The sequence below is a fragment of the Bos javanicus genome, chromosome 11, assembly GCF_032452875.1.
Source record: "Bos javanicus breed banteng chromosome 11, ARS-OSU_banteng_1.0, whole genome shotgun sequence".
In the NCBI taxonomy this organism is placed as follows: domain Eukaryota; kingdom Metazoa; phylum Chordata; class Mammalia; order Artiodactyla; family Bovidae; genus Bos; species Bos javanicus.
This window is the reverse complement of record NC_083878.1, coordinates 15,951,868-15,972,959: the sequence shown is the minus strand read 5'-3', so window position 1 is coordinate 15,972,959 and position 21,092 is coordinate 15,951,868. Positions and strand designations below refer to the sequence as shown.

The 21,092-nt window shown below is 38.6% G+C and overlaps 1 protein-coding gene across 13 annotated transcripts in view; it reads right to left on the bottom strand.

Moving 5' to 3' along the window:
• LTBP1 (latent transforming growth factor beta binding protein 1) overlaps positions 1-21,092 on the bottom strand; it is a 456,789-nt gene that overhangs the window by 98,470 nt on the left and 337,227 nt on the right. For all 13 annotated transcript variants that reach the window (XM_061432037.1, XM_061432039.1, XM_061432038.1 and 10 more), the window contains 4 exons: positions 17,413-17,535; positions 11,479-11,601; positions 8,334-8,456; positions 220-342 (listed from right to left, as the gene is read on the bottom strand). In XM_061432037.1, coding sequence (XP_061288021.1) covers positions 220-342; positions 8,334-8,456; positions 11,479-11,601; positions 17,413-17,535 — 492 coding nt within the window. The remainder of the gene's footprint in view (positions 1-219; positions 343-8,333; positions 8,457-11,478; positions 11,602-17,412; positions 17,536-21,092) is intronic.

Sequence of the window (21,092 nt, the reverse complement as noted above, 5' to 3'; positions counted from 1 at the left end):
AAATGCACGAGTTTTAGTTAGTTTGGTGCAGTGCAAAGCAGGAACGTCCTGTACTTGATGTAGACTCAAAAAAATTATAATACTTATAAATAAAATTATTAAAAATTTGCATAGCTCATTTATATATACAGTGGTAAAACCGTAAACTATTATCAGGAAGCAACACACAACTGAGTAATTATGTAAATTATAATTTAAAAAGCAGAGAAAGAAGTTTACCTTGACATCCTTTATTGTCATTTAGCTGGAATCCATCTGGACAAGTACATTCATAGGACCCTTTAGTATTAATGCAGTCTCCTCCCTGGCAAACACTCTTGTCCTCCAAGCATTCATTGATATCTACAAGTCAATTTACAAGATGTATAAGACAAACTGTATTAAGAAAAAATTTTCCTTATCTTTACACACTAGACTCACATAAACGAACATTATTTTACATCTCTGGTAATGCATGATTTTAAATGAATGACTGTTTACCTTTTAGAGTCATTAAAAATGAAACATTTTGAAAGGATTTTAGCCTTTGAAGTTTGTACAATATAAATAGATGCTATACAAGATCCTGTATTACACATCACAGGAAAGATTTTAAAATATCTGGCATGCTCCCTGCCTCCAAAGAAAAATGATTGTACAAAAAAAAATCCCCAAATTGTATTATAAAAGTAAACACAAAAATATTGAGTTGATTTATAAGTTCAAAATAATTTAAGAATTGTCAAAGATATATGTCACAAGAATAGTACCAACTTCCAGAGTCACATGAATTTAGAGAAAGATACTGTGAAGATTAAAGGTAGCTTGTGTAATAGAAGGAACTTACTTGAAGCCTTGACAGCAGCGTGAACAGTGGCAGAGTGGTAATAAGAGGAGTTTTTGGAAGGCAACGGAATGAGCAAAATCAGAAGTCATTTACTCAGAAGTTATCACAAACAGGTATAATGCTGTCTGGACTTCTTAAAAATGTATATACTTGTAACATATGTCCAACTAAAAACGGTTTATGTAAGCACTAATGAGTCTTGACTGTGAGCATGTAAGACAATTAATGACCCCACTCACTGCATGAACTTGAGGCAGATCTTTCACAAGGGTTGTTTATAACCTCAATTACTCCTATCAAAGTTCATTATTCCTAACACACTCCATGAGTCTCAATTCCGTTTTATGTGTAAGATTCAAATTATTAGCACTGAAGAAACCTAAAGGACAAAACCTTCTTTGTTCGCTCAGAATTTGGTATGTTATGGTATTTCTTGCAAATAAGATTGCTACTAAAATACAACTGCACTCATTTTACATGCTAGCAAGGTAATGCTCAACATCCTTCAAACTAGGCTTCAACAGTTCGTGAACCAAGAACTTCCAATGAATAAGCTAAATTTAAAACAGGCAAAGGAACCAGACATCAAATTGCCAACATCCATTGGATCATACAAAAAGCAAGAGAATTCTGGAAAAACATCTACTTCTGTTTTCATTGACTATACTAAAGCCTTTGCATGGATCACAACAAACTGTGGGAAACTCTTCAAGAGATGGGAATACCAGACCACCTTAACTGCCTCCTGCAAAACGTGTATGCAGATCAAGAAGCAACAGTAAGAACCAGACACGGAACAACTGACTGGTTCAAAACTGGGAAAGGAGTACATCAAGGCTGTATACTGTCACCGTGCTTATTTAACATCTATGCAGAATACATCATGTGAAATGCCAGGCTAGATGAATCACAAGCTGAAATCAAAATTGCCAGGAGAAATATCAACAACCTCAGATATGCAGATGATACCACCCTAATGGGAGAAAGTGAAGAGGAACTAAAGCTCCTGTTTATGAAGGTAAAAGGGCAGAGTGATAAAACTGCCTTAAAATTCAACATTCAAAAAACTAAGATCACAGCATCTGATTCCATCACTTCATGGCAAACAGAAGGGGAAAAAATGGAAACAGTGACAGACTTTATTTTCTTGGGCTCCAAAATCACTGTGGATGGTGACTGCAGCCATGATATTAAAAGACTCTTGCTTTTTGGAAGAAAAGATATGACAAACATAGACAGCATATTAAAAAGCAGAGACATCACTTGGCTGACAAAGGTCAAAGCTATTGCTTTTCCATAGTCAGCTATGGATGTGAGAGTTGGATCATAAAGAAGGCTGAGAACCCAAGAATTGATGCTTTCAAACTGTGCTGGACTTCAAGTGCTGGAGAAGACTCTTGAGAGTCCCTTGGACTGCAAGATCAAACCAGTCAGTCCTAAAGGAAACAACCTTGAATATTCATTGGAAGGACTGATGCTGAAGCTCCAATACTTTGGTACCTGATGTGAAGAACAGACTCACTGGAAAAGAACCTGATACTGGGAAAGACTGAAGGCAGGAGAAGAAGGGGATGACAGAGGATGAGATGGTTGGATGGCATCACCGACTCCATGGACATGAGTTTGAGCAAATTCCAGGAGATGATGAAGGACAGGGAAACCTGGTGTGCTACAGTCCATAGGGTCGCAAAGAGTCAGACAAGACTTAGCGACTGAACAACAACTAAAATACATGAAAATGCCCAGAACTGAATGTGAAGACTGTTGCAGTCTATTCTCCTTGCTGTCTGGTTGACAGTGTGGGCACATGGAATTAAGTATTTCTCATAGAATCCGAACAAGTAATTAACTGCCCTCTGTACCATTCATGAGGCAGATAAAAGAGAAGCACCTTATAATTTCACTCTATCAAAAGAAATTATTATGAAGTTCACCCATTTTCAAAGTGTTTCTGAATACTGATCCTAAAATGTAAACCACAGCTGATGTGACTGTCACAACTAAAATAGTTTACTACTTTTTTAGTGTTTTTCCAACTTCATTTAAGTGTAATTTACATATTACAAATGCTTCTAAGAGTCCAATTCAATGAGCTCTGACAAATGTAAACACATGCTTGTAACCACCATCACAACCAAGGCACAGGCATTTCTGTATCAATTTATATCTCTTAGGATCCACTGTTGGATTCTTACACCATTGCAAATGCAACATTTTTTAAAGGAATGAATGAAACACCTTTCTAAGAACGTTATTCTGTAGTGACAAACATCAAGTCTGGAGACATTTTCCTTTGTCTTTTTGTCTAATCTCCATTCCTGTTAACCTTGTGCCTTGGGTGTTTTAATTGCCATCAAAGAGTCAGTAAAGGAAATATGCACAAATACAATTAAGAAAGATAATAACACGGAGGACTAAGTGTCTCTTACAAAGCCTGAATGCATCAACAACTGGTTTATTCACTGGTTAACTGACCTTTGGTATATCAAGATTCCTAAAACAAAATTTAACTGGGAAAAGGCTCTTAGATATAAATTCTGTGAAAATAATTCTTAAGACCAAACTTTCTGCTAATTTCATGATTTTGAAGTAGTTGAGACAAATGGGAGTATTCTAGTCTACTGTTGGTGGATCTTTGCCATAAAACATGTATTAAAGGAAAAATCTGGACCAACCATTACCAAAAAATGTACAGGCATTTCCAATGCCCCCAAAGGTTTACTTGCACCCCTTTTCTGTGTGGCTGCTTCTGGTCAGCGTAGTGTTTTTGAGTCATCCTGGTTTGTCACATGTATCAGTAGCTCTCCCCTCATCATTGCTGAGTAGTGTTCTGTTGTATCAATGTCTCCTGATTTGTTTACCCTTCTCCTATGCTGAGTACTTGGATTGCTTACAGTTTTGCTATTGTGACTGACATTTTTATTCATATGCAAATCTTTGTGTTAACATATGCTTTTCCTTGAGTAGATTCTGAGGGGTAGAATGGCTGGGCCACACAGTAGATTTAACTTCTAAAGTTTTCTAATGCGGTTGCATCGTTTTACAATCCCACCAGCAAGGTAGGAGAGTTCCAACTGTTCTATATTTATTCTAACAGCTTCACAGTCATCCTAATGGCAGAGAAGGCAATGGCACCCTACTCCAGTACTCTTGCCTGGAAAATTCCATGGATGGAGAAGCCTGGAAGGCTGTAGTCCATGGGGTCGCTAAGAGTCAGACACGACTCAGCGACTTCAGTTTCACTTTTCTCTTTCATGCAATGGAGAAGGAAATGGCAACCCACTCCAGTGTTCTTGCCTGGAGAATCCCAGGGACGGGGGAGCCTGGTGGGCTGCCGTCTATGGGGTCACAGAGAGTCAGACACGACTGAAGCGACTTAGCAGCAGCAGCAGCAGCAGCATCCTAATGGGTGCTGAGTAAGAGATCCACATTTAGATTTACCTTTCTTTCTTTGCTCTTTGGGAAACTGAGACAAAATAAGAAACGGCACCTCTGACCATTAGCATTATGTGAAAAATTTCAAATCAAAATACAGCAAGTAGAATACCAAGGATATGAATTTAAGGAACAACACTCCATTACCTAGTATGCCCTAGCATAATGGAAATCTATCAGCTTTGCTCACCTCTCCCTAAAATAATTTTCTTTCACTTTCCAAAGTCTAGGAGAAATAATATATGTGAAGAAAAGAAAGCATTTTTAAAAGTTCAAAAACAACTGGACAGATTTTAAAACAGTTCATTACATTAGAATCTGGTTTAGTTTACATATTTTTGCAAGACCTCTAGAAAGTAAAAAAAAAAAAAAATAGAGTAGCTGGAATATTAAGAGAGCCCAATGTGGGATTGTCCAGCACCGAAGCTGAGGGTAATATGAAAGAGCGACTTCTTCTAGGAAAGAAAAGATTTCTTGTAGGAGTTGGCCATCAGGCTTTAAAGAAAGCACCAGTCAGTCGTGGTCACCTCTCCACTGAGACTGCTGCCAGTCACCAATGACCTCCACTTTGCTAAATCCCATCAACTTTTGGTCCTCATCTTGCCTAGCAGCAATGTTTAACACAGGTTCATTACTCCCTCTGAAATACTTTCATCTCTTGGATTCTGGTTTTCCTCCTTCACTTGCCACTTTTTCTCAACCCCCTTTGCTTGTTCCTATCACCTCTTCACTTCTAAATGAGGGACCATGACAGTCTTTGGACCACTTCTCTCTTAGCTACATACACTCCCATGGTGATTCCATCCAACTTCATGGCTTTAAACACTGTCTACATGCTGATGAATCCCAGCTCAGAACTTACTGCTGAATTCCAAACACGCAAGTCCAATTGCCTTTCAGATATCTTCATTTGGATAGTCACCATAGGCATCGCAAACTTAAAATGACCAAGTTCCTAATTCCCTCCACAAAGGCTTTTCATGGAACACTCCCCCCATAATCAAATGTCATCATCTCAGACTAGCTGCTGCTTGCCTACTTATTTAAAACTCTCCCTCCTTCCCTCAGCACTCCTCATGTACCCTACTTTAATTTTCCACTTAACATTTATTGCTATTTAACAAACTATATAGTTCACTTATTTATCATGTTTATTGTTTTCTCCCTCACAAATGAAATGTAAGCTACCCAAGGGCAAGACTTTTTTTCTTGTTTAGTTTACTGCTGTATATCCTGCACCTAGAAGAGTGCCTGGCACATCCTTGTCACTCAAATATTTGGGTTTTTGTTTGTTTTTGTTGTTGCTGTTGTTTTTAAAAATTTACTGACCTAGTTTATTTATTTCTCTGTTGCCAGGTCTTAGTTGCAGTATGTGGGATCTTTAGCTGTGGCAAGCAAGATCTAGTTTCTTGATCAGGGATCAAACCCAGGCCCCTAGCACTGGGTGCGTGGAGTCTTAGCCACTCGACTACCAGGGAAGTCCCAAAAATTTGTTGAATAAATGCATAAAAGAATAAATGGGGGATGACTTTGACTTGGAAAGAAATGTCAGAAGGTAAGAAATACCAGCATTTCCCTGTTTCGACTTGGTCTGCAAAGAAATGACCAACAGAAAGAAGGGCTACAAGGAAGACAGAGTATGAATCTTTTTCTCAGGCTTTGCAAGGGACTAGCATACAGCAACCACAAGTTACTGCTCCAAGGTAGGCACAGGGGCAGAGACTGTGCCTGGAGGAAGACAAATCAGAGGCAGAGCCTCTGAGGACTGAGATGCCAAACACCTCTAATAACCAGGACAACTGGCCACACAGCATCACAGACTGAGTGGCTACTGAGTGTGCTGGAGTAGAGAGCACACGGAGATTAGCGCAATACTCGGGATTCTGACTCCCATGAGCAGTCCAGCAGGACTGCAGGATGACAGTGTAAGAAAACACAGTCCCTGCCAGAGTTATTAGAAAAATATTACACATGTAAATATAAACGCCAACAAGAAAGATGGCTCTTCCTCTCACAGCTGCTAGAGGCATGTGAACAGTCACAGCTCAGTTAATTACAGCTGAGTACGATTAGCAAGGGTTGGAAACAGTGCTTGTTGGGCATTAGCGGGCTGAAGTCCTATTATCGTTTCAAAGGGAGCTCTGAAGTATTGAATGGACTCCAGTCCTATTTATAATCCAGAACAGTAGAGAAATTAGCCCTGATTTGAAAAGAGTCTGATGATATGCTTAAAAAGAAGGTTTCTTTCTATCTTTTGAAGATAATCTTTAGATATATTTTCCAATTTATTGTAGGGATATGGGTTATTTCGGATGTTTTGCTTCTTGGGTTGATTTTTATGATTTAAATTTTCTTTTAAAAAGTACCCATTTCAATGATTTGATCCAATATATTTTAGATACAAATGTACTACTGTCTTTTCATGTTTTAATTTGCTCTATACTGCTCAAATCCTTTTGGATTTCTAATTTTTTCTTTCTTCTGAGATTTACACGAAATTGGTCCATTTTATTACGTAGCTTTTTGTTTAATCAATTTCTACTTTTCTCTTTTGTACCTCTCAAATTTTTCTTTTTCTGAAAAGAAGCTTTCTTATGGAACATATATACTAATAATGACAAGCAAGCTGAGTAAAAGTTTTTATTTGGCTCTTCACATAATGGTTTTAGAATAAAAAATATTAGCCTCCTGGTGAAATGGTTACACATTAAAACAGCCAAAATAAGAGGGATATATCCCATAACAAGGACCTATTGCCCAAGATTTAGTCAGTGAGCTGGTTATCCTCTTGGCTAGGCCAGGACACAGGGCAGACAGAATACATACTGGGGTCCGTGTTGGTTTTCAGTGCCTTGGCATGTGCCCTGCCACCTACCCACTTCCAAAATAGACCCTTCCATGACTGGTTCCTGAGAATACGACTGCCTCTTCCATCCTGGAATGCCATTATGTCGAATCATCAACATTTACCCAGATATTGTCGTGTTCCCCATTCACAGTTTTCAGAAAATCAATTATTACTCTTTCGACTTATCACTTGATCATCTGCCTACTTTTTCAATAGGTACATTGATTACAACTTTTCACTGGTGGTATTAACTCTTCAAAGAACATTACCACCTTAGGATAAAATCCTAGAAGATGATTCACTGATTCAACAATAACATACATTTTAACACCTCGGAAACTGCCCCTACTTGCCCTCCAGACAAGTTGTGACTGTATGTATCAAGTTCTCTGGTCAGAGCAGAAGGATGCTATACAATACAGTTGGTCTTTTCCAACCCTTGGAACTGAAAAGTATTTGGAGCCACTGAAGTATGTGTCACAAAACTAGTCACTAAACGAGCTTATTCTCATCTATAAAACGTGGGGTTCAGAACCTCATGCATATTCTACCTTACTGTGTGAGGCAAACTCTGTTGTGTTCACATTCCTTGTTTCACAACTGATAGGATCTAACAGTAGCAAATCAGTAGATAAACTGGAAAAAAATGCCATTACTTGGGTGGACAGTGAACCCAGAGAATTCACAAGCACCAGGCTGGTGACAAGTGGCTACAGCAACCCCGACCACCTCAGAGGGGCTCTGAGCCAAGGCAGGTAGTGAAAGTGGGTGAAGACTCACAGTGGGATATCTTTTAGAAATATTTTATGTGAAAAGCTCTAAATTAAAGTCTGACTTTTAAAATTTTACAGTTATCTGGAAAATTAACTCATCTTTGCTTACTCGGACCGTTGGGACCACTCGTCCTGCACCCCAATGGATGCTATACAGAATGAGATACTCAGGATAAAGTATCCGTAGCTGAGAAAAGTTACACTGCTTCTTTACACACTTCGCTGGCATAACTTTTCTTAAAAACTGCTCCGAGCAGGGCAGACAAAACCTGGATCCTCGCATTTCTTTGCATTATTTGTGTGACCTTGGGCAAAATATCTCACAGGGATCAAAAGTCCTCAACCGTGAAGTCAAAAGTATGGGGTTGAGGACAGAAGCCAGGATGATGTTCAGACTTCCCTGATCCTGATTCTGGCATTTTATGATTCTGTAACCAAGAGCAACTCTCACCTTCACAGTGGTCTCCAAGGGCGGATGCTCTGTAACCATGGTCACAGACGCAGCGGAAGGAGCCCTCCGTGTTCCTGCACTGCCCGTTACTGCAGAGATGATGGTGCTGGCACTCATCAATATCTGTGAGCAAGAGAGTAAAAGGAAACTTAGAGTGGTGCTTTAAAAGGGAGGTTTTTAAAAAATAGTTATTTGCCTGTGTCAGATGGGATCTTCGTGGCCGCATGCAGGCTTCTCTCTAGCTACGGTGTACAGGTCCAGTTGCCCTGCAGCATGTGGGATCTTAGTTCCCCAACCAGGGATCAAACCTACATTCCCTGTATTAGAAGGCAGATTCCTAACCACTGGACCACATGGAAATCCCTAAAAGTGAGTTTTTAATCATTCACGTAAAGGAGATCTGTAAACCATCTGATTTCTAATTCATTTAGAATCTTTATCATGTGACTCAGACTGAGCTCTAGTAAAAAGGTCACTCAATATTTCAGTAGGGAAAACCAGATGAGCAATGAGCTAAGAATCTGTACACATGTATCCACTGGGCACTGATGAGGGGCAAATGCTTGGCTGTAATCTGGGAATCACAATAAAGCTTCTTAGAACTCCTTCTAAAGATTCAAGTATAACACTCTGAGTTTAAAAGCACTATGGCCTATGATAGCCTAAAGCAGGGATCAGTAAGCTATAGCCTACCACTACCTATTATTGTTAATAAAGTTTTATTGGAAAATAGCAGCACACAATGGTCCTTCCCTGCTCTCAGCCTATCTGATACCTACATTTGCTTTGAATCTTTCTTCCTCGATGCTCACATCTTCTGTAGAGATTATTTGTTCTGTAACCACAACCCTGAGCTCAGACTCACACATGTGCCTGCATCATATCCACATACAAAAGGCAAAGTAATGTATTCCATATATTTCATCACCTGCTTTGACCATTAGATTTTAAGTTTCTTGAGGCAGAGCCCATGTCTACCACGCTCTTTACTGCTCTTCAGATAACCTAGTATTTTACCAATCAGCGGGCACTTAATTCATGTAGGTTGCTGATAAACTTTGTTGATTATATTTACACATATGGGCCTACTGGCAACGTGATTATTTATTTTTAATTGAAAGATAATTGCTTTACAATATTGCATTGGTTTCTGTCATACATCAACATGAATCAGGCATGGTATACATATGCCCCGCCCCTCTTGAACACCCCTCCCACCTCTTCCCACCCCTCTAGGTTGTTACAGAGCCCCAGCTTGAGTTCCCTGAGTCATACAACAAATTCCCGTTGGCTATCTATTTTACATAGGGTAGTGTATGTTTCCATGCTACCCTCTCCATTCATCCCACTCTCTCCTTCCCCCATCCTCCCATGTCCATAAGTCTGTGCTTTCCGTCTGCACCTCCACTGCTGCCCCACAGATAGGTTCAACAGTACCGTCTTTCTAGATTTCATATATGCGTTAATACACGATATTTTTCTCTCTATGACTTACTTCACTCTGCATAATAGATTCTAGGTCCATCCACCTCATTAGAACTGACTAAAATGTGTTCCTTTTATGGCTAAGTAATATTCCATTGTATATATGTACCATAGTTTATTTCTCCATTCACCTGTCAATGGATACCTAGGTTGCTTCCATGTCCTAGCTATTGTAAACAGTGCTGCAATGAACAGTGGAGTACGTGTGTTTTTATTTCTTTTTTCTCAAATTTTGGTGTGACCCTATTGCTAACCTGGTGAGTGATTCTCCCGTGTCTGACTTCTCTCTTGGAGTGACATCACAGGCTCTTCAAAAGAAAGGCCTGTGAACACGATAGCCTTATTATATTATGTGTGGACCTCTACTCTTACCATACATTCATTTGCACAGTCCAGTATTCATAAAATAAAGAACTTTGAGAGGGACTAGAATTAAGAACAAATCACCTAATTAATCTGTGTACATGAGTGTGTTTGTATGTGTCCGATCAGTCTTCACCGCTAGGTTAGGTACTGTAATGACTTTCTATATTCTAGAAAGGGATAATAGAAGAAGGTTATGATACTATTGGTAGATCACTTTATAGTATCATTATACCTTGTCTCTTTTATAACACTACCTCAGGAGACCTTTCTACTCATTAAATATCTTAAGTTTACATACAGACATGGATAGAAATTGCTTCCTTATAATAAAATAACTGATTATGTACAGTGTGTATTTTGTTCTTAAATGACATTTCTTGTCAAGAATTCTGGATATCTGTGCTTGTCACAGGCAATACCACAGCATCTTTAAATTCAGGAAACATATCCTCCTTACTGAGAAGTACAGTACAGTTAACCCTTGAATGATGCAGAAGTTACAGATACTGACCACCGCACAGTCAAATGTCCACATTTAACCTGACAGCTTGTCTTCTGTATCCACGTTTCTATATCTGAGGATTCAACCAACCACTGATGGTGTAATACTCTAAGTATTTACCAAAAAATCTGCAAATACATGGACTCATGAAGTTCAAACATGTGCTGTTGAAGGGGTCAACTTGTAATTCTGTATGAAGTTCAATGAAAAAAACTAACTTTTTAAAGTCTAAGGTCAACCCCAGCAAGGCCCAGAACCCTCACTGTCACCTGTAGGAACAGAGCACACTGCACAGACTGTATCCCTGAGCACAAGGCAGACACTATTTCAGTCTGCCTGAACAGTCTTCTTTAGTGATTTTTTTTTTTTAAGGAAGGAATTTAAAAGCTTAATGCACACAAAAACTAAATCATTACTATTCCACAACGTAATACCAGGCAGACATAATTCCCTTAAGTAAATGTTAATCCTATTGTGTGAAACTTTCATGTAATTTTAATAGAATTGATTTTCTGCATATAAGGAATTACACAGGGAGCAACCATTTTTCTTTCCAATAGTAATGCCAGCCACTGATCACTAATACCATATTTTTCAAATTCAGCCTTTTTAAATTCTGTTTCATTGATTTCCATGACTTAAGTGTAAGTGCCTTGCTTTCTGGCACAATAACACAATCATCTGGGTAGTTTCTCAGGAACACACTGACACATTTGCTTTACTGAGTGCACATTTTTTTAAGGCAGGTGCCTTAAACTGAAATCACAGCCGTTCATGTTGCCACACACCTACCTTCACATTGGTCTTTTGCTGCTGACAGCTGGTAGCCCTGCCCACAGGTACATCTGAAGGAGCCGTCGGTGTTTTTGCACTGCCCATTCATGCACATAGTCCCTTGCTGACATTCATCAATATCTGTAAACACAGTGACAATTGCTTTACATTAAGTCTTACATCTAAACACCCATTAGCTCAAGTTTGAGACCCTAATCCAAGCTACTGCCTTCTAAGCCTCCCATTTCCAGGGTGGACTTTTATGGCATGACCCAAACAACAGAAAATTTTCAATAAACATTAAAAAAGAAGTTCTGCCCCCTATAATGCATCCTAGGGTTATTACTGCAAAAATAATAGTACTTCTGCTATGTGATGCATGATATATTTTAATTTGAATCAGCCCACCGATGTTCTTCATATCAACTTCAGTGTGCTGGACTATAGAAAACAAATAATTACAAATAGATGATAAATTATGATGAAATAAAAGTGCGTTCAATACAACATCAAGCTCTTTGCCATGTCTCTCTCTCACACTCTGGGTATAACACAAACATAATAGGAAATATTTTACAGTTGATAAAGAAAGAATCTCAAGCACAAAACAATGGCTATGAAGCAGCTTGCTGACCTATGGAGTTTCAAGAAAGAAGGCAGAATTAAAGCTCTACCAAGAACTTTAGAAATAAAACCAGAATGGAGGCAGTTGTGGAGGGAAATATACACTTGTACTATATTAGAAGAAGTTGAAAAAGTGTAAGATCAAACAGTTGTGTTAAAGGACACTGAGCTCATTTTCAAAGTAACAAGGAGAGCCAAGAGAAATGATCCTGTTTTGATGACAGATGTTGGAAAGTCAAAGAGAAAGTGATGAGTGAGGAGTTTTCAAAATACCTTGCGTAAACAAAAAGCTATTGACTGAGAAAGAACGTAATTCTTTGTAAGTGTTCTAATCGTGGAAATGAATTCACATAAATGAAGAAAAGACTGGACTCATCAGTAACTTGAACACGAGGCTGAAGCAGCACTTATTTTCTGAATGTTTTTGTTTGGACATGAGGTTGATCCAGTTTAACTGGGTGACTCTGTCTTGTCTTGTCTATGCAGATACAGCCTCAGAATGTCCTGCTGAGTAGCTACTCAGTGTGTGAGAGTTCATGATGATTAAAATGTGGTAGTATTGAACTTCACCACCTGCACTATAGGTTTGTTGTGAGAATTACTGGAGAGAACGGATGAAAACACACCAGCCCTATACTCAGAGTGGGAGAAAGAAGTCCTAATCTAAAAAGGAAACCAGGTCCCAAAGATTAATGTCTGACTATTGCTTCCTTGGAGAAGGCAATGGCACCCCACTCCAGTACTCTTGCCTGGAAAATCCCATGGACGGAGGACCCTGGTGGGCTGCAGTCCATGGGGTCGCTAGGAGTCGGACACAACTGAGCGACTTCACTTTCACTTTTCACTTTCATGCATTGGAGAAGGAAATGGCAACCCAGTCCAGTGTTCTTGCCTGGAGAATCCCAGGAATGGGGGAGCCTGGTGGGCTGCCGTCTATGGGGTTGCACAGAGTCGGACACGACTGAAGTGACTTAGCAGCAGCAGCATTGCTTCCTTCCGAAAATATCCTATTATTTAATAAAATGAATCTACAAGTTTTTGCCAGGAGAACTCAACCAACTGCACAGTCCTTTCCCTTAAATATTACTGACAATTACCTGCTTCCTAAGCAAAGTTGCATTTAACCGCCAGTTAGGCATTATTAACCTTTTGAATTTTACCCTGATACAAGCAAGGTGAGTCAGGTTATCTCACATAACCTGAAAAAGCTCACATTGACTATTAATGTATTCAGAGTTCAGGAATTTGTTTCTGATTTAATTTCTTCTAGCAGTTAGTTTACTAGAAACTTTTGTTTCACTTCTTGTGCAATCAATCCCTTCTTTTGTATATAATTCCTAGCTGTCAACCATTGACTACCAACAGAGAAATTAAGAATTTTGTCTTGCGAATGATTCAACACCTTTCCAAAACACTCAGTCTACTAGCTTTTTAAGTGGTCGTCAGCAAAGAGGAGCCCACATCATATTTGCTTTCAGCACATTTTATAAAATACTTGAGACATCAGTTCAAGAACTTAAGACCAACAAAAGCTCATGTAGCTGGTTGGATCTCATGTAATGTCTGACAACATTTTTAGTGCTTTGGCCTCTTTCTGATTTTCTCAAAGAGGATGACAAACTAAGCATTCCCATGTGAAGATGTCTGCTGCAAGAACATACCCTCCATGCCAAGTACTGTCAGGGTACACCAGACATCCTACATAAGTTAGTCATTTATGTTGGGAAGACTGTCAGAAGTAATTCATTATAAGTAATGATACGTACATTTGGAATAACTCCAGGCAACTCTGTTAATTTGAATAAGGTGATCTCTGGGTCTTTAAAAGGACCAAGGGGAACAAAGGCAGCATAATTCTATGCATTTAAGAAAAAAAAAAGCATCTTTTCCTTTATTGATTGAGATATAAAATTTCTATACAAAAGAACACTTTCCAATAAAATAGGCATGTGGGACAAATGTCTTCTCTCCCTTGTGCCAAGGGATGAATAGAGAATATTATATTTCATAAAAGGTACTTTTCTTTAAAGGACTTTTTGCACATGTTACTATGATAAATTCTGATAGGAGTTAAAATAGAGGCTATCTCTAGTTATTTATACATTTAGGACATATACCAGTAAAGTGTACAAAGAGATGCAGAGATACAAATACAAAAAGATTCAAACAAGTAATGGATTAATACTGGCTTGGCTAAAAAGTTTGTTCAGATTTTTCTGTAACATCTCGGGAAAATCCAAATGAATATGTCAGCCAATCCAATACATTAGATAATGTATTAATATTTACAACCTGAAAAGAGTTAGGGAGGTGAAGACACTGATAATAGTTAGGACTATCAACAGAATGAAACTGGCAGTTACTGCAGTGCTGGAAAACAGATTTATGTTCTGAGCAGAATCTGGCATCTGTAAGTTGATGTCGTTTGGGAAAGATTAGAAAATAAAGAGAAAGGATGTCATACAATGTATTATTGTGAAAAGGAAGGACATTGGGGAGTAAGAAACACAACCAGTGAGTATGCAGGTTTCTCAAGCAGGTGGTGGGGACCTTGCCTGATCTTATCCCAGGCTGTAATGGAAAGACACCGGGAAAATGAGAGAAGAGGGCACGCTTAAGTGGCAAGTGGAGAAAACAGTTCTTTCCCACCTCCAAGTTTTGATATGTGCTGCTTCCTCTGCCTACTAAGGTTCTCCCCTCTGCACTCAGTATTTTAAAACCAAGTTCAAATAGCAACACCTCTGTAAAGCCTTCTCAGGAGCATGCAAGTAGAATTAGTCACACAGTACCTGGCTGCAACAGGACTTTGCACATGCCTATTACTTGGTGAATAACACCATCCACCACAGAATGTCATGCTCTGCCTCTGCCTTCTCTCATCCTCCACGTATTACCTCCATATTTCTCCAGTATCTCGTTATCCTATTATCTCACACAATCCTCACATCAACCCTCCTAGGTGCCATTACTGCTACCTTCCTGCAGATGAGCAAGTAAGGCTTGGTGAAATGAGATTACTTATCCATGCTCACACAGCTCCAGGCTATCCAAACTAGAATATGATATACTGCATTTAAAAAAAATCCAAAAACTAAACTCCAAATTTATTTGGATTTCACCAGTTTTTCCATTCAGGCCCTCTTTCTATTCCAGGATCCTATCCAGGGGACCACATCATGTTCAGATGTATTATCTCCTAGTCCTTCCTTGTTTTAACAATCTTAATTGCCTTGAGGATATGGGCCAGGAATCCATAGTATGTCCCCAATTTGGACTTGCCTCGTGTTTTTCTCATGATTAAGACTGGAGTAAGAGGTTTTTGGAAGAACAGCAAGAAGGTAAAGTGTCCTGGTCCTCACATGTCAGGAATACATGACATCACTGGTGACTTAACTTTCATCACTTAGTACTTTGTGAACTCTAATTAGCTGTTGCAGCTATGCATCTCTTTCAATGAATAATACATCTTTGAGAGATTATAGTCTCTTGGTAACATATGCAGTGCCTGGAATGCATTGGTGCCTTGATACACTTGACAGAAAGGATGAATAGAAGCAGCCGCCCTGCACAGTGTCCCAGAGACTGGAACATACAAGTGTTCCTAGGGGGTGATAGCAATTGATGGTGTGAATTCTGGAGTGGGAAGCAGACAGATTAGAGAGGAGCAGGCTCATTTGGGATGGCAATGCCAGGAGGAAGAAGGTGGTCATGAGTTATTCATTCAACATGTATTAACTCTGCATTTTCCCTCTACAGCATTTAATTCCTGAATTTTAGAGATGACATGATTTTGGGAAACCTGAGATTGTTTTTCCAAGGTTGTACAGTGGATCACTGGAAGATCACATAGAAAAATTCAAATGTCTATGAATCTGCCCGTGGAAGATGCTTCAGTTCTTACAGGTCTATAGTAGGGTATCTGTTTACTGTTTCCCTACCACAGTGACAAATTAATTGCCACCCTGCTGCTACTGCTAAGTCACTTCAGTCGTGTCCGACTCTGTGCAACCCCATAGATGGCAGCCCACCAGGCTCCCCCGTCCCTGGGATTCTCCAGGCGAGAACACTGGAGTGGGGTACCATTTCCTTCTCCAATGCATGAAAGTGAAAAGTGAAAGGGAAGTCGCTCGCTTGTGTCCAACTCTTAGCGACCCCATGGATTGCAGCCTACCAGGCTCCTCCGTCCATGGGATTTTCCAGGCAAGAGTACTGGAGTGTGGTGCCATTGCCTTCTCCCAATTACCACCCTAGACCCTTCACTTTCACTGAGACAGCAAAGAAAAGAAAAAGGTTTACTTATTTCCTCTTCCTTCCTTTGAAAGAGCATCCTTTAAGTATAAAAGTGATGGAAGACAGCAGAAAGGAAACAAATTAACCACAGAGAAGATGAAAACTTCTTTAAAATTACCTTAAAAATTAGAGAAATCATGGGCAAATTACACTAATATTCTAGAGGAAAGTGTATATATTAAATATATACATATATATATATCTGTTATATATAACATGTTCATATACACTGACTTAAAAACTTGACTAATGGTAAAACATATTAACAAATATACAAAAGAGGAAATACAAATGCTTAACAAACACATGATTAAGTATGTAATAATAAGTGTTCACACATTTTAAAGTTAGAAAGTAGTGTTCTATTGAAATAGTTAAACACAGAGCACTTTGCCCAATTATTCCACCTTTACAAAATCTGAAGAACAGAATGAAAATGCAAAAACAGCAATACACTGGAATATTACACTGCCTTTAAAACTAATGTCTGAAACGAGTTATTAATGAAAGATGCTCATGATATACTATTAAATAACAATAAGCAAGACTGAAAACTGGACACAGTACATAATCTTAATGATACAAAACATCCTTGAGATATGAATATCCACAAATGAGGCTGAGAGATTATCTATTTTACCTTTCTGCATTTGCTACATTTTCTATAGCAAATGCATTTTTAATAGCAATGTTATTAAAATAAAAAATTATATATCACATAGTTTATCTATTTAAACTGTACAATTCAATAGTTTTCAGTATATTCACAGAGTTGTAGAACTGTTTTTACAACTAGAAAAAAACTAAATAGATCTGTGGTTTATAGATGTTCTCAAAAAATTCACTGTTTTTCTCTATGCAAATAAATAGGAATTTAACCACCATGAGGATTCACTTTCAGAGACCAACCAACATGTGCTCTAGGAAGCCCAGTTAAATAAATGACAAGTCGTATGGTTTCCTTTCTTAAGGCTAGTTGCGCTAACACGTTTTTAAGTGTAGTTCAAATAAAATGAGAAATCTGATCGCACTACTTACCTTCACAGTGCTTGTGGTCTGGAGTTGGGCTGTAGCCCTTGTGGCATGAACACATGTAGGATCCTTCAAGGTTGGAGCAAGTACCATTTGTGCAGATCTTTGGTTCCAGGCATTCGTCCACATCTTAAAGAATGTGGCATAATGGAAAAGAGGGGGAGAAAAAAGAAATAAAACATGAATTATTTGAATGTGGTTAGAAATGGAAACAGTGGGTCTTCAAAAGAGGGGCAGATTCTTTAAGATAAGCTTTCGAATTAGCTCTTTAGGAGGAAAAGAAGCTCTGGTATGAGGTGCACATATAATGGTTTCGTGGCTTTATTTACTTTCTGCAAAATAACTCTAAAAAGGAACCAAACATGCTCTGAATAAATTCAGTGGAAGGCTTACTGTGGAAGAGAGGGAGGAAGAGAGGATAGCTGTAGAGCAGCATCCCCTACAAGATAAAATATTCCAAAGAATCACAGATGTGTGGAGGTCTAGTTAGGGAGCTGATGAATTTCAGTAGAATGTGAGGCATCACTGAAGCAAGATACATGACTCATGACTCTGGGAAACTGTGGGAAAATCTGTAACAGGTGAAAAAAAAATCTTTCAAAAATTCTAAGATGGCATTGAATCTGATTAAGAAAAAAAAAATCTAGGGGACAAACAAAATAAGACTACTGGGTAGTCTGAAGGTGGAGTACAGGCAGAAGAGGCAGATAATGTAGCTAATGTTTATCAAGCACTGACTGTCTAAAGTCACTGAAGGCTTTACATATATTCTCTCACTTAATGGTAACAAAATCCACATGGGCTAACAATTCACAGAGGAAGGACCTGAGATTTAGAGAAGTTCAAAGCTTCTCACATAGTTGTCCAAGGTCCAAGGTCACATAGTTAGAAATTGATGGCTCAGATTTGAACCCAGTCAGCCTAACTCCAAAGACCATCTTTTAAACCTGACTATGAGGTTCTGGCATAGGCAATGTTAAATCTAGAGATGGAAACAGTTGAAGAGAGAAAGTATGACTTTGTTTTTATTATTTGCTAACACAGCATTATATCAATAATCATTATCTAATCATTCACTGATCTCATTCAACAAACATTCGTTAAGCTCCTACTAGGATACTGTTAATTCAAAAGGAAAAATCTGAGTTCTGTGCCCGATCTGAATGCCCCAGGGTAAGTCCACTGTATATTGCAGTAAAAAGGCATATAATGAGCATAAACAACCAAAAATTTAAAGAAAAACTTTAACTACAAAAAGTACCCAAAATACACAAAGCATCAAAATTTATGCTTAATTTTACAATGGCCTGGAGAAAGGAACGGCAACTCACTCCAGTATTCTTGCCGGGAGAATTCCATCAATAGAATAGCCTGGTGGGCTACAGTCCATGGGGTTACAGAGAGTCAGACACAACTGAGTGACTTACACTTTACAATGGTCTATAACTTAATCAAGGTCTTTCATACATAAAGCAGAAAACAGTGGAGAGGGAAAGACTCCTGATTATATCCATTTCATTTCACGATGCTCACCACAAAAGCAATACAGCTTTCCACTTCGGTATTAACAGAGAATCATGAACACATTAACAGAAACCTAGTTTTAGGTCAGCGACCATTCATTTGCATTGTAATTCACTAACATGAAATCTTTCTTATTATGGAATTCAGAAATAGAGTATTATCAGTAATTATCATTAAATAATGCACAGGGACATCTTGTATGTGTGCACCATATGCATACTGAAAACAGCCAAGTAAATGACACTGCCTAGGTATTCTACTGCACTTTCACAATATCACTAATTATGGTAAAGTGACCCTAACTCCATGACAAATGGAAATATCACTTTCAACTGATCAATTATCCAACCTTTCTTTGGCTGTGGGAGTCCACTCTCGTAAATACCGAAAGCAAACTACTTGAAAGAAGAAGCCAAAGATCGGAGCCAAAATAAATAAAGGGACAGAATGAACTTAGATACTAGGCATGGAAATTCCAACAGCAATGTGAAAATGTTATGTCTAGGTTCTGGTTTGGTTTCAAATATGTTAAGTTGAAAATTGTATGAACTGCTCCCTTTAATCATACATGGACCAGAGACTGCAGAATAGAAGAGTAAAATTAATTTCTAAGACCATATTTTCTCTTGAAGCAAATTAACAGGCATTGCAGATTACCATTCATGAGATACTTGAATAAATTCTATTTTGCCAGGCAACTACCATGATTAACAATGAACCAGAACGCTCTGAAATATCTAGGAGAGCTTGATGTGTTTATTTCCTTCTTTACTTGCCACAGTCATAACTGCATGGAACCAGAATCCTGTGAATAGAATAGTTTGAATAGTTTGAATTGAATAAGTACATAAGCTTAGTGGCACTTATGCTCTTAAGGAAACAAATGTTATATAGTAAAATATCATTAAAAATTCTTTGATTTAGACTCAAAAGGCAGATATATCCAGCTATAAAATAAGTTAGTCATGGGGATGTAATGTGCAGCATGGTGGCCATAGTTAACAACACTGAATTGCATACTTGAAAGCTGCCAAAAGAATACAGTTGGCCCTTGAAGAACATGTGTTTGAATTACATGAGTCCACTTACACACAGCTTTTTTTTTTTTTTTTTTCCAGCAGAAAATACTACAGTACTACACAATCTGCAGTTGGGAGCAACCACAGATGCAGAAGGTGAACTATAAGTTACATGCAGATTTTCAGCTGCACAGAGGGTTGGTGCCCCTAATGCCCACATTGTTCAAGGGTAAACTGTGGGTCTTAAAAGTCCTCATCACAAGAAAAAAAAATGAAACTATGTATGGTGATGGATATTAACTACACTTATTATGGTGATCACTTTGCAATGTATACAAATATTGGCTCATTTTGTACACCTGACATATAATACTCTCTCTCAATTATACCTCAATCTTAAAAAAAGAATATATAGAAGGAAGGTGTCTAAAATGGAACCTCATTTGGTGGATGCAAAAGAAATGAATAAACTCAGTTTTGTATCTTTAGCCAGACCTCTCTCCTTAACTGATCATCCCCACACTTTGTTGGTTAGTCTACTGGGACATCTCTATTTGATGTCACTCAGGCACCTCTGAGTCCTCATGGCTGAAATATCTTTCTCTTGCCTTCTCTCTATGCTGTCTCCCGGGTCAATATAGGTTACCCCTATCCATTTAAACACACAAATCAGAAACTTGGGAGTCATCCTTTCTAGATTCCTTCCTCTCTTTCTTTCCCCACATTCAATTTACTACAAAGTCGCATAAATTCTACTACCCAAATGTCTCTCAAATACACCCAACTTTACTTCATTTTTGCCACTCCCAATCTCTCATATGGGTTACTGGCATCGTCTTTTATCTCTCTATTTAAAGTCTTTCCCTATCATATCCATTATCCAGCCTGCAGCCAGAACAATCTTTCTAGAACACAAATCTGGCCAATGATGTTGTTGCTCTACTTTAAAAACTTTCAATAGTTTCCAATGTTCATCAATTTAGTCAAGGATACAAACTTGTGGGGCCCTGAGTGGTACCGCCAGAAGGTCAGGTTCCCACAGTTCCTACCTCTAACCCTTGGGAGAAACAATGCCATAGGAAACAAGGTGGTCATATCTACCCTATCATCCGTCACCGATTATCCACCTCTTACCCCAAGTCA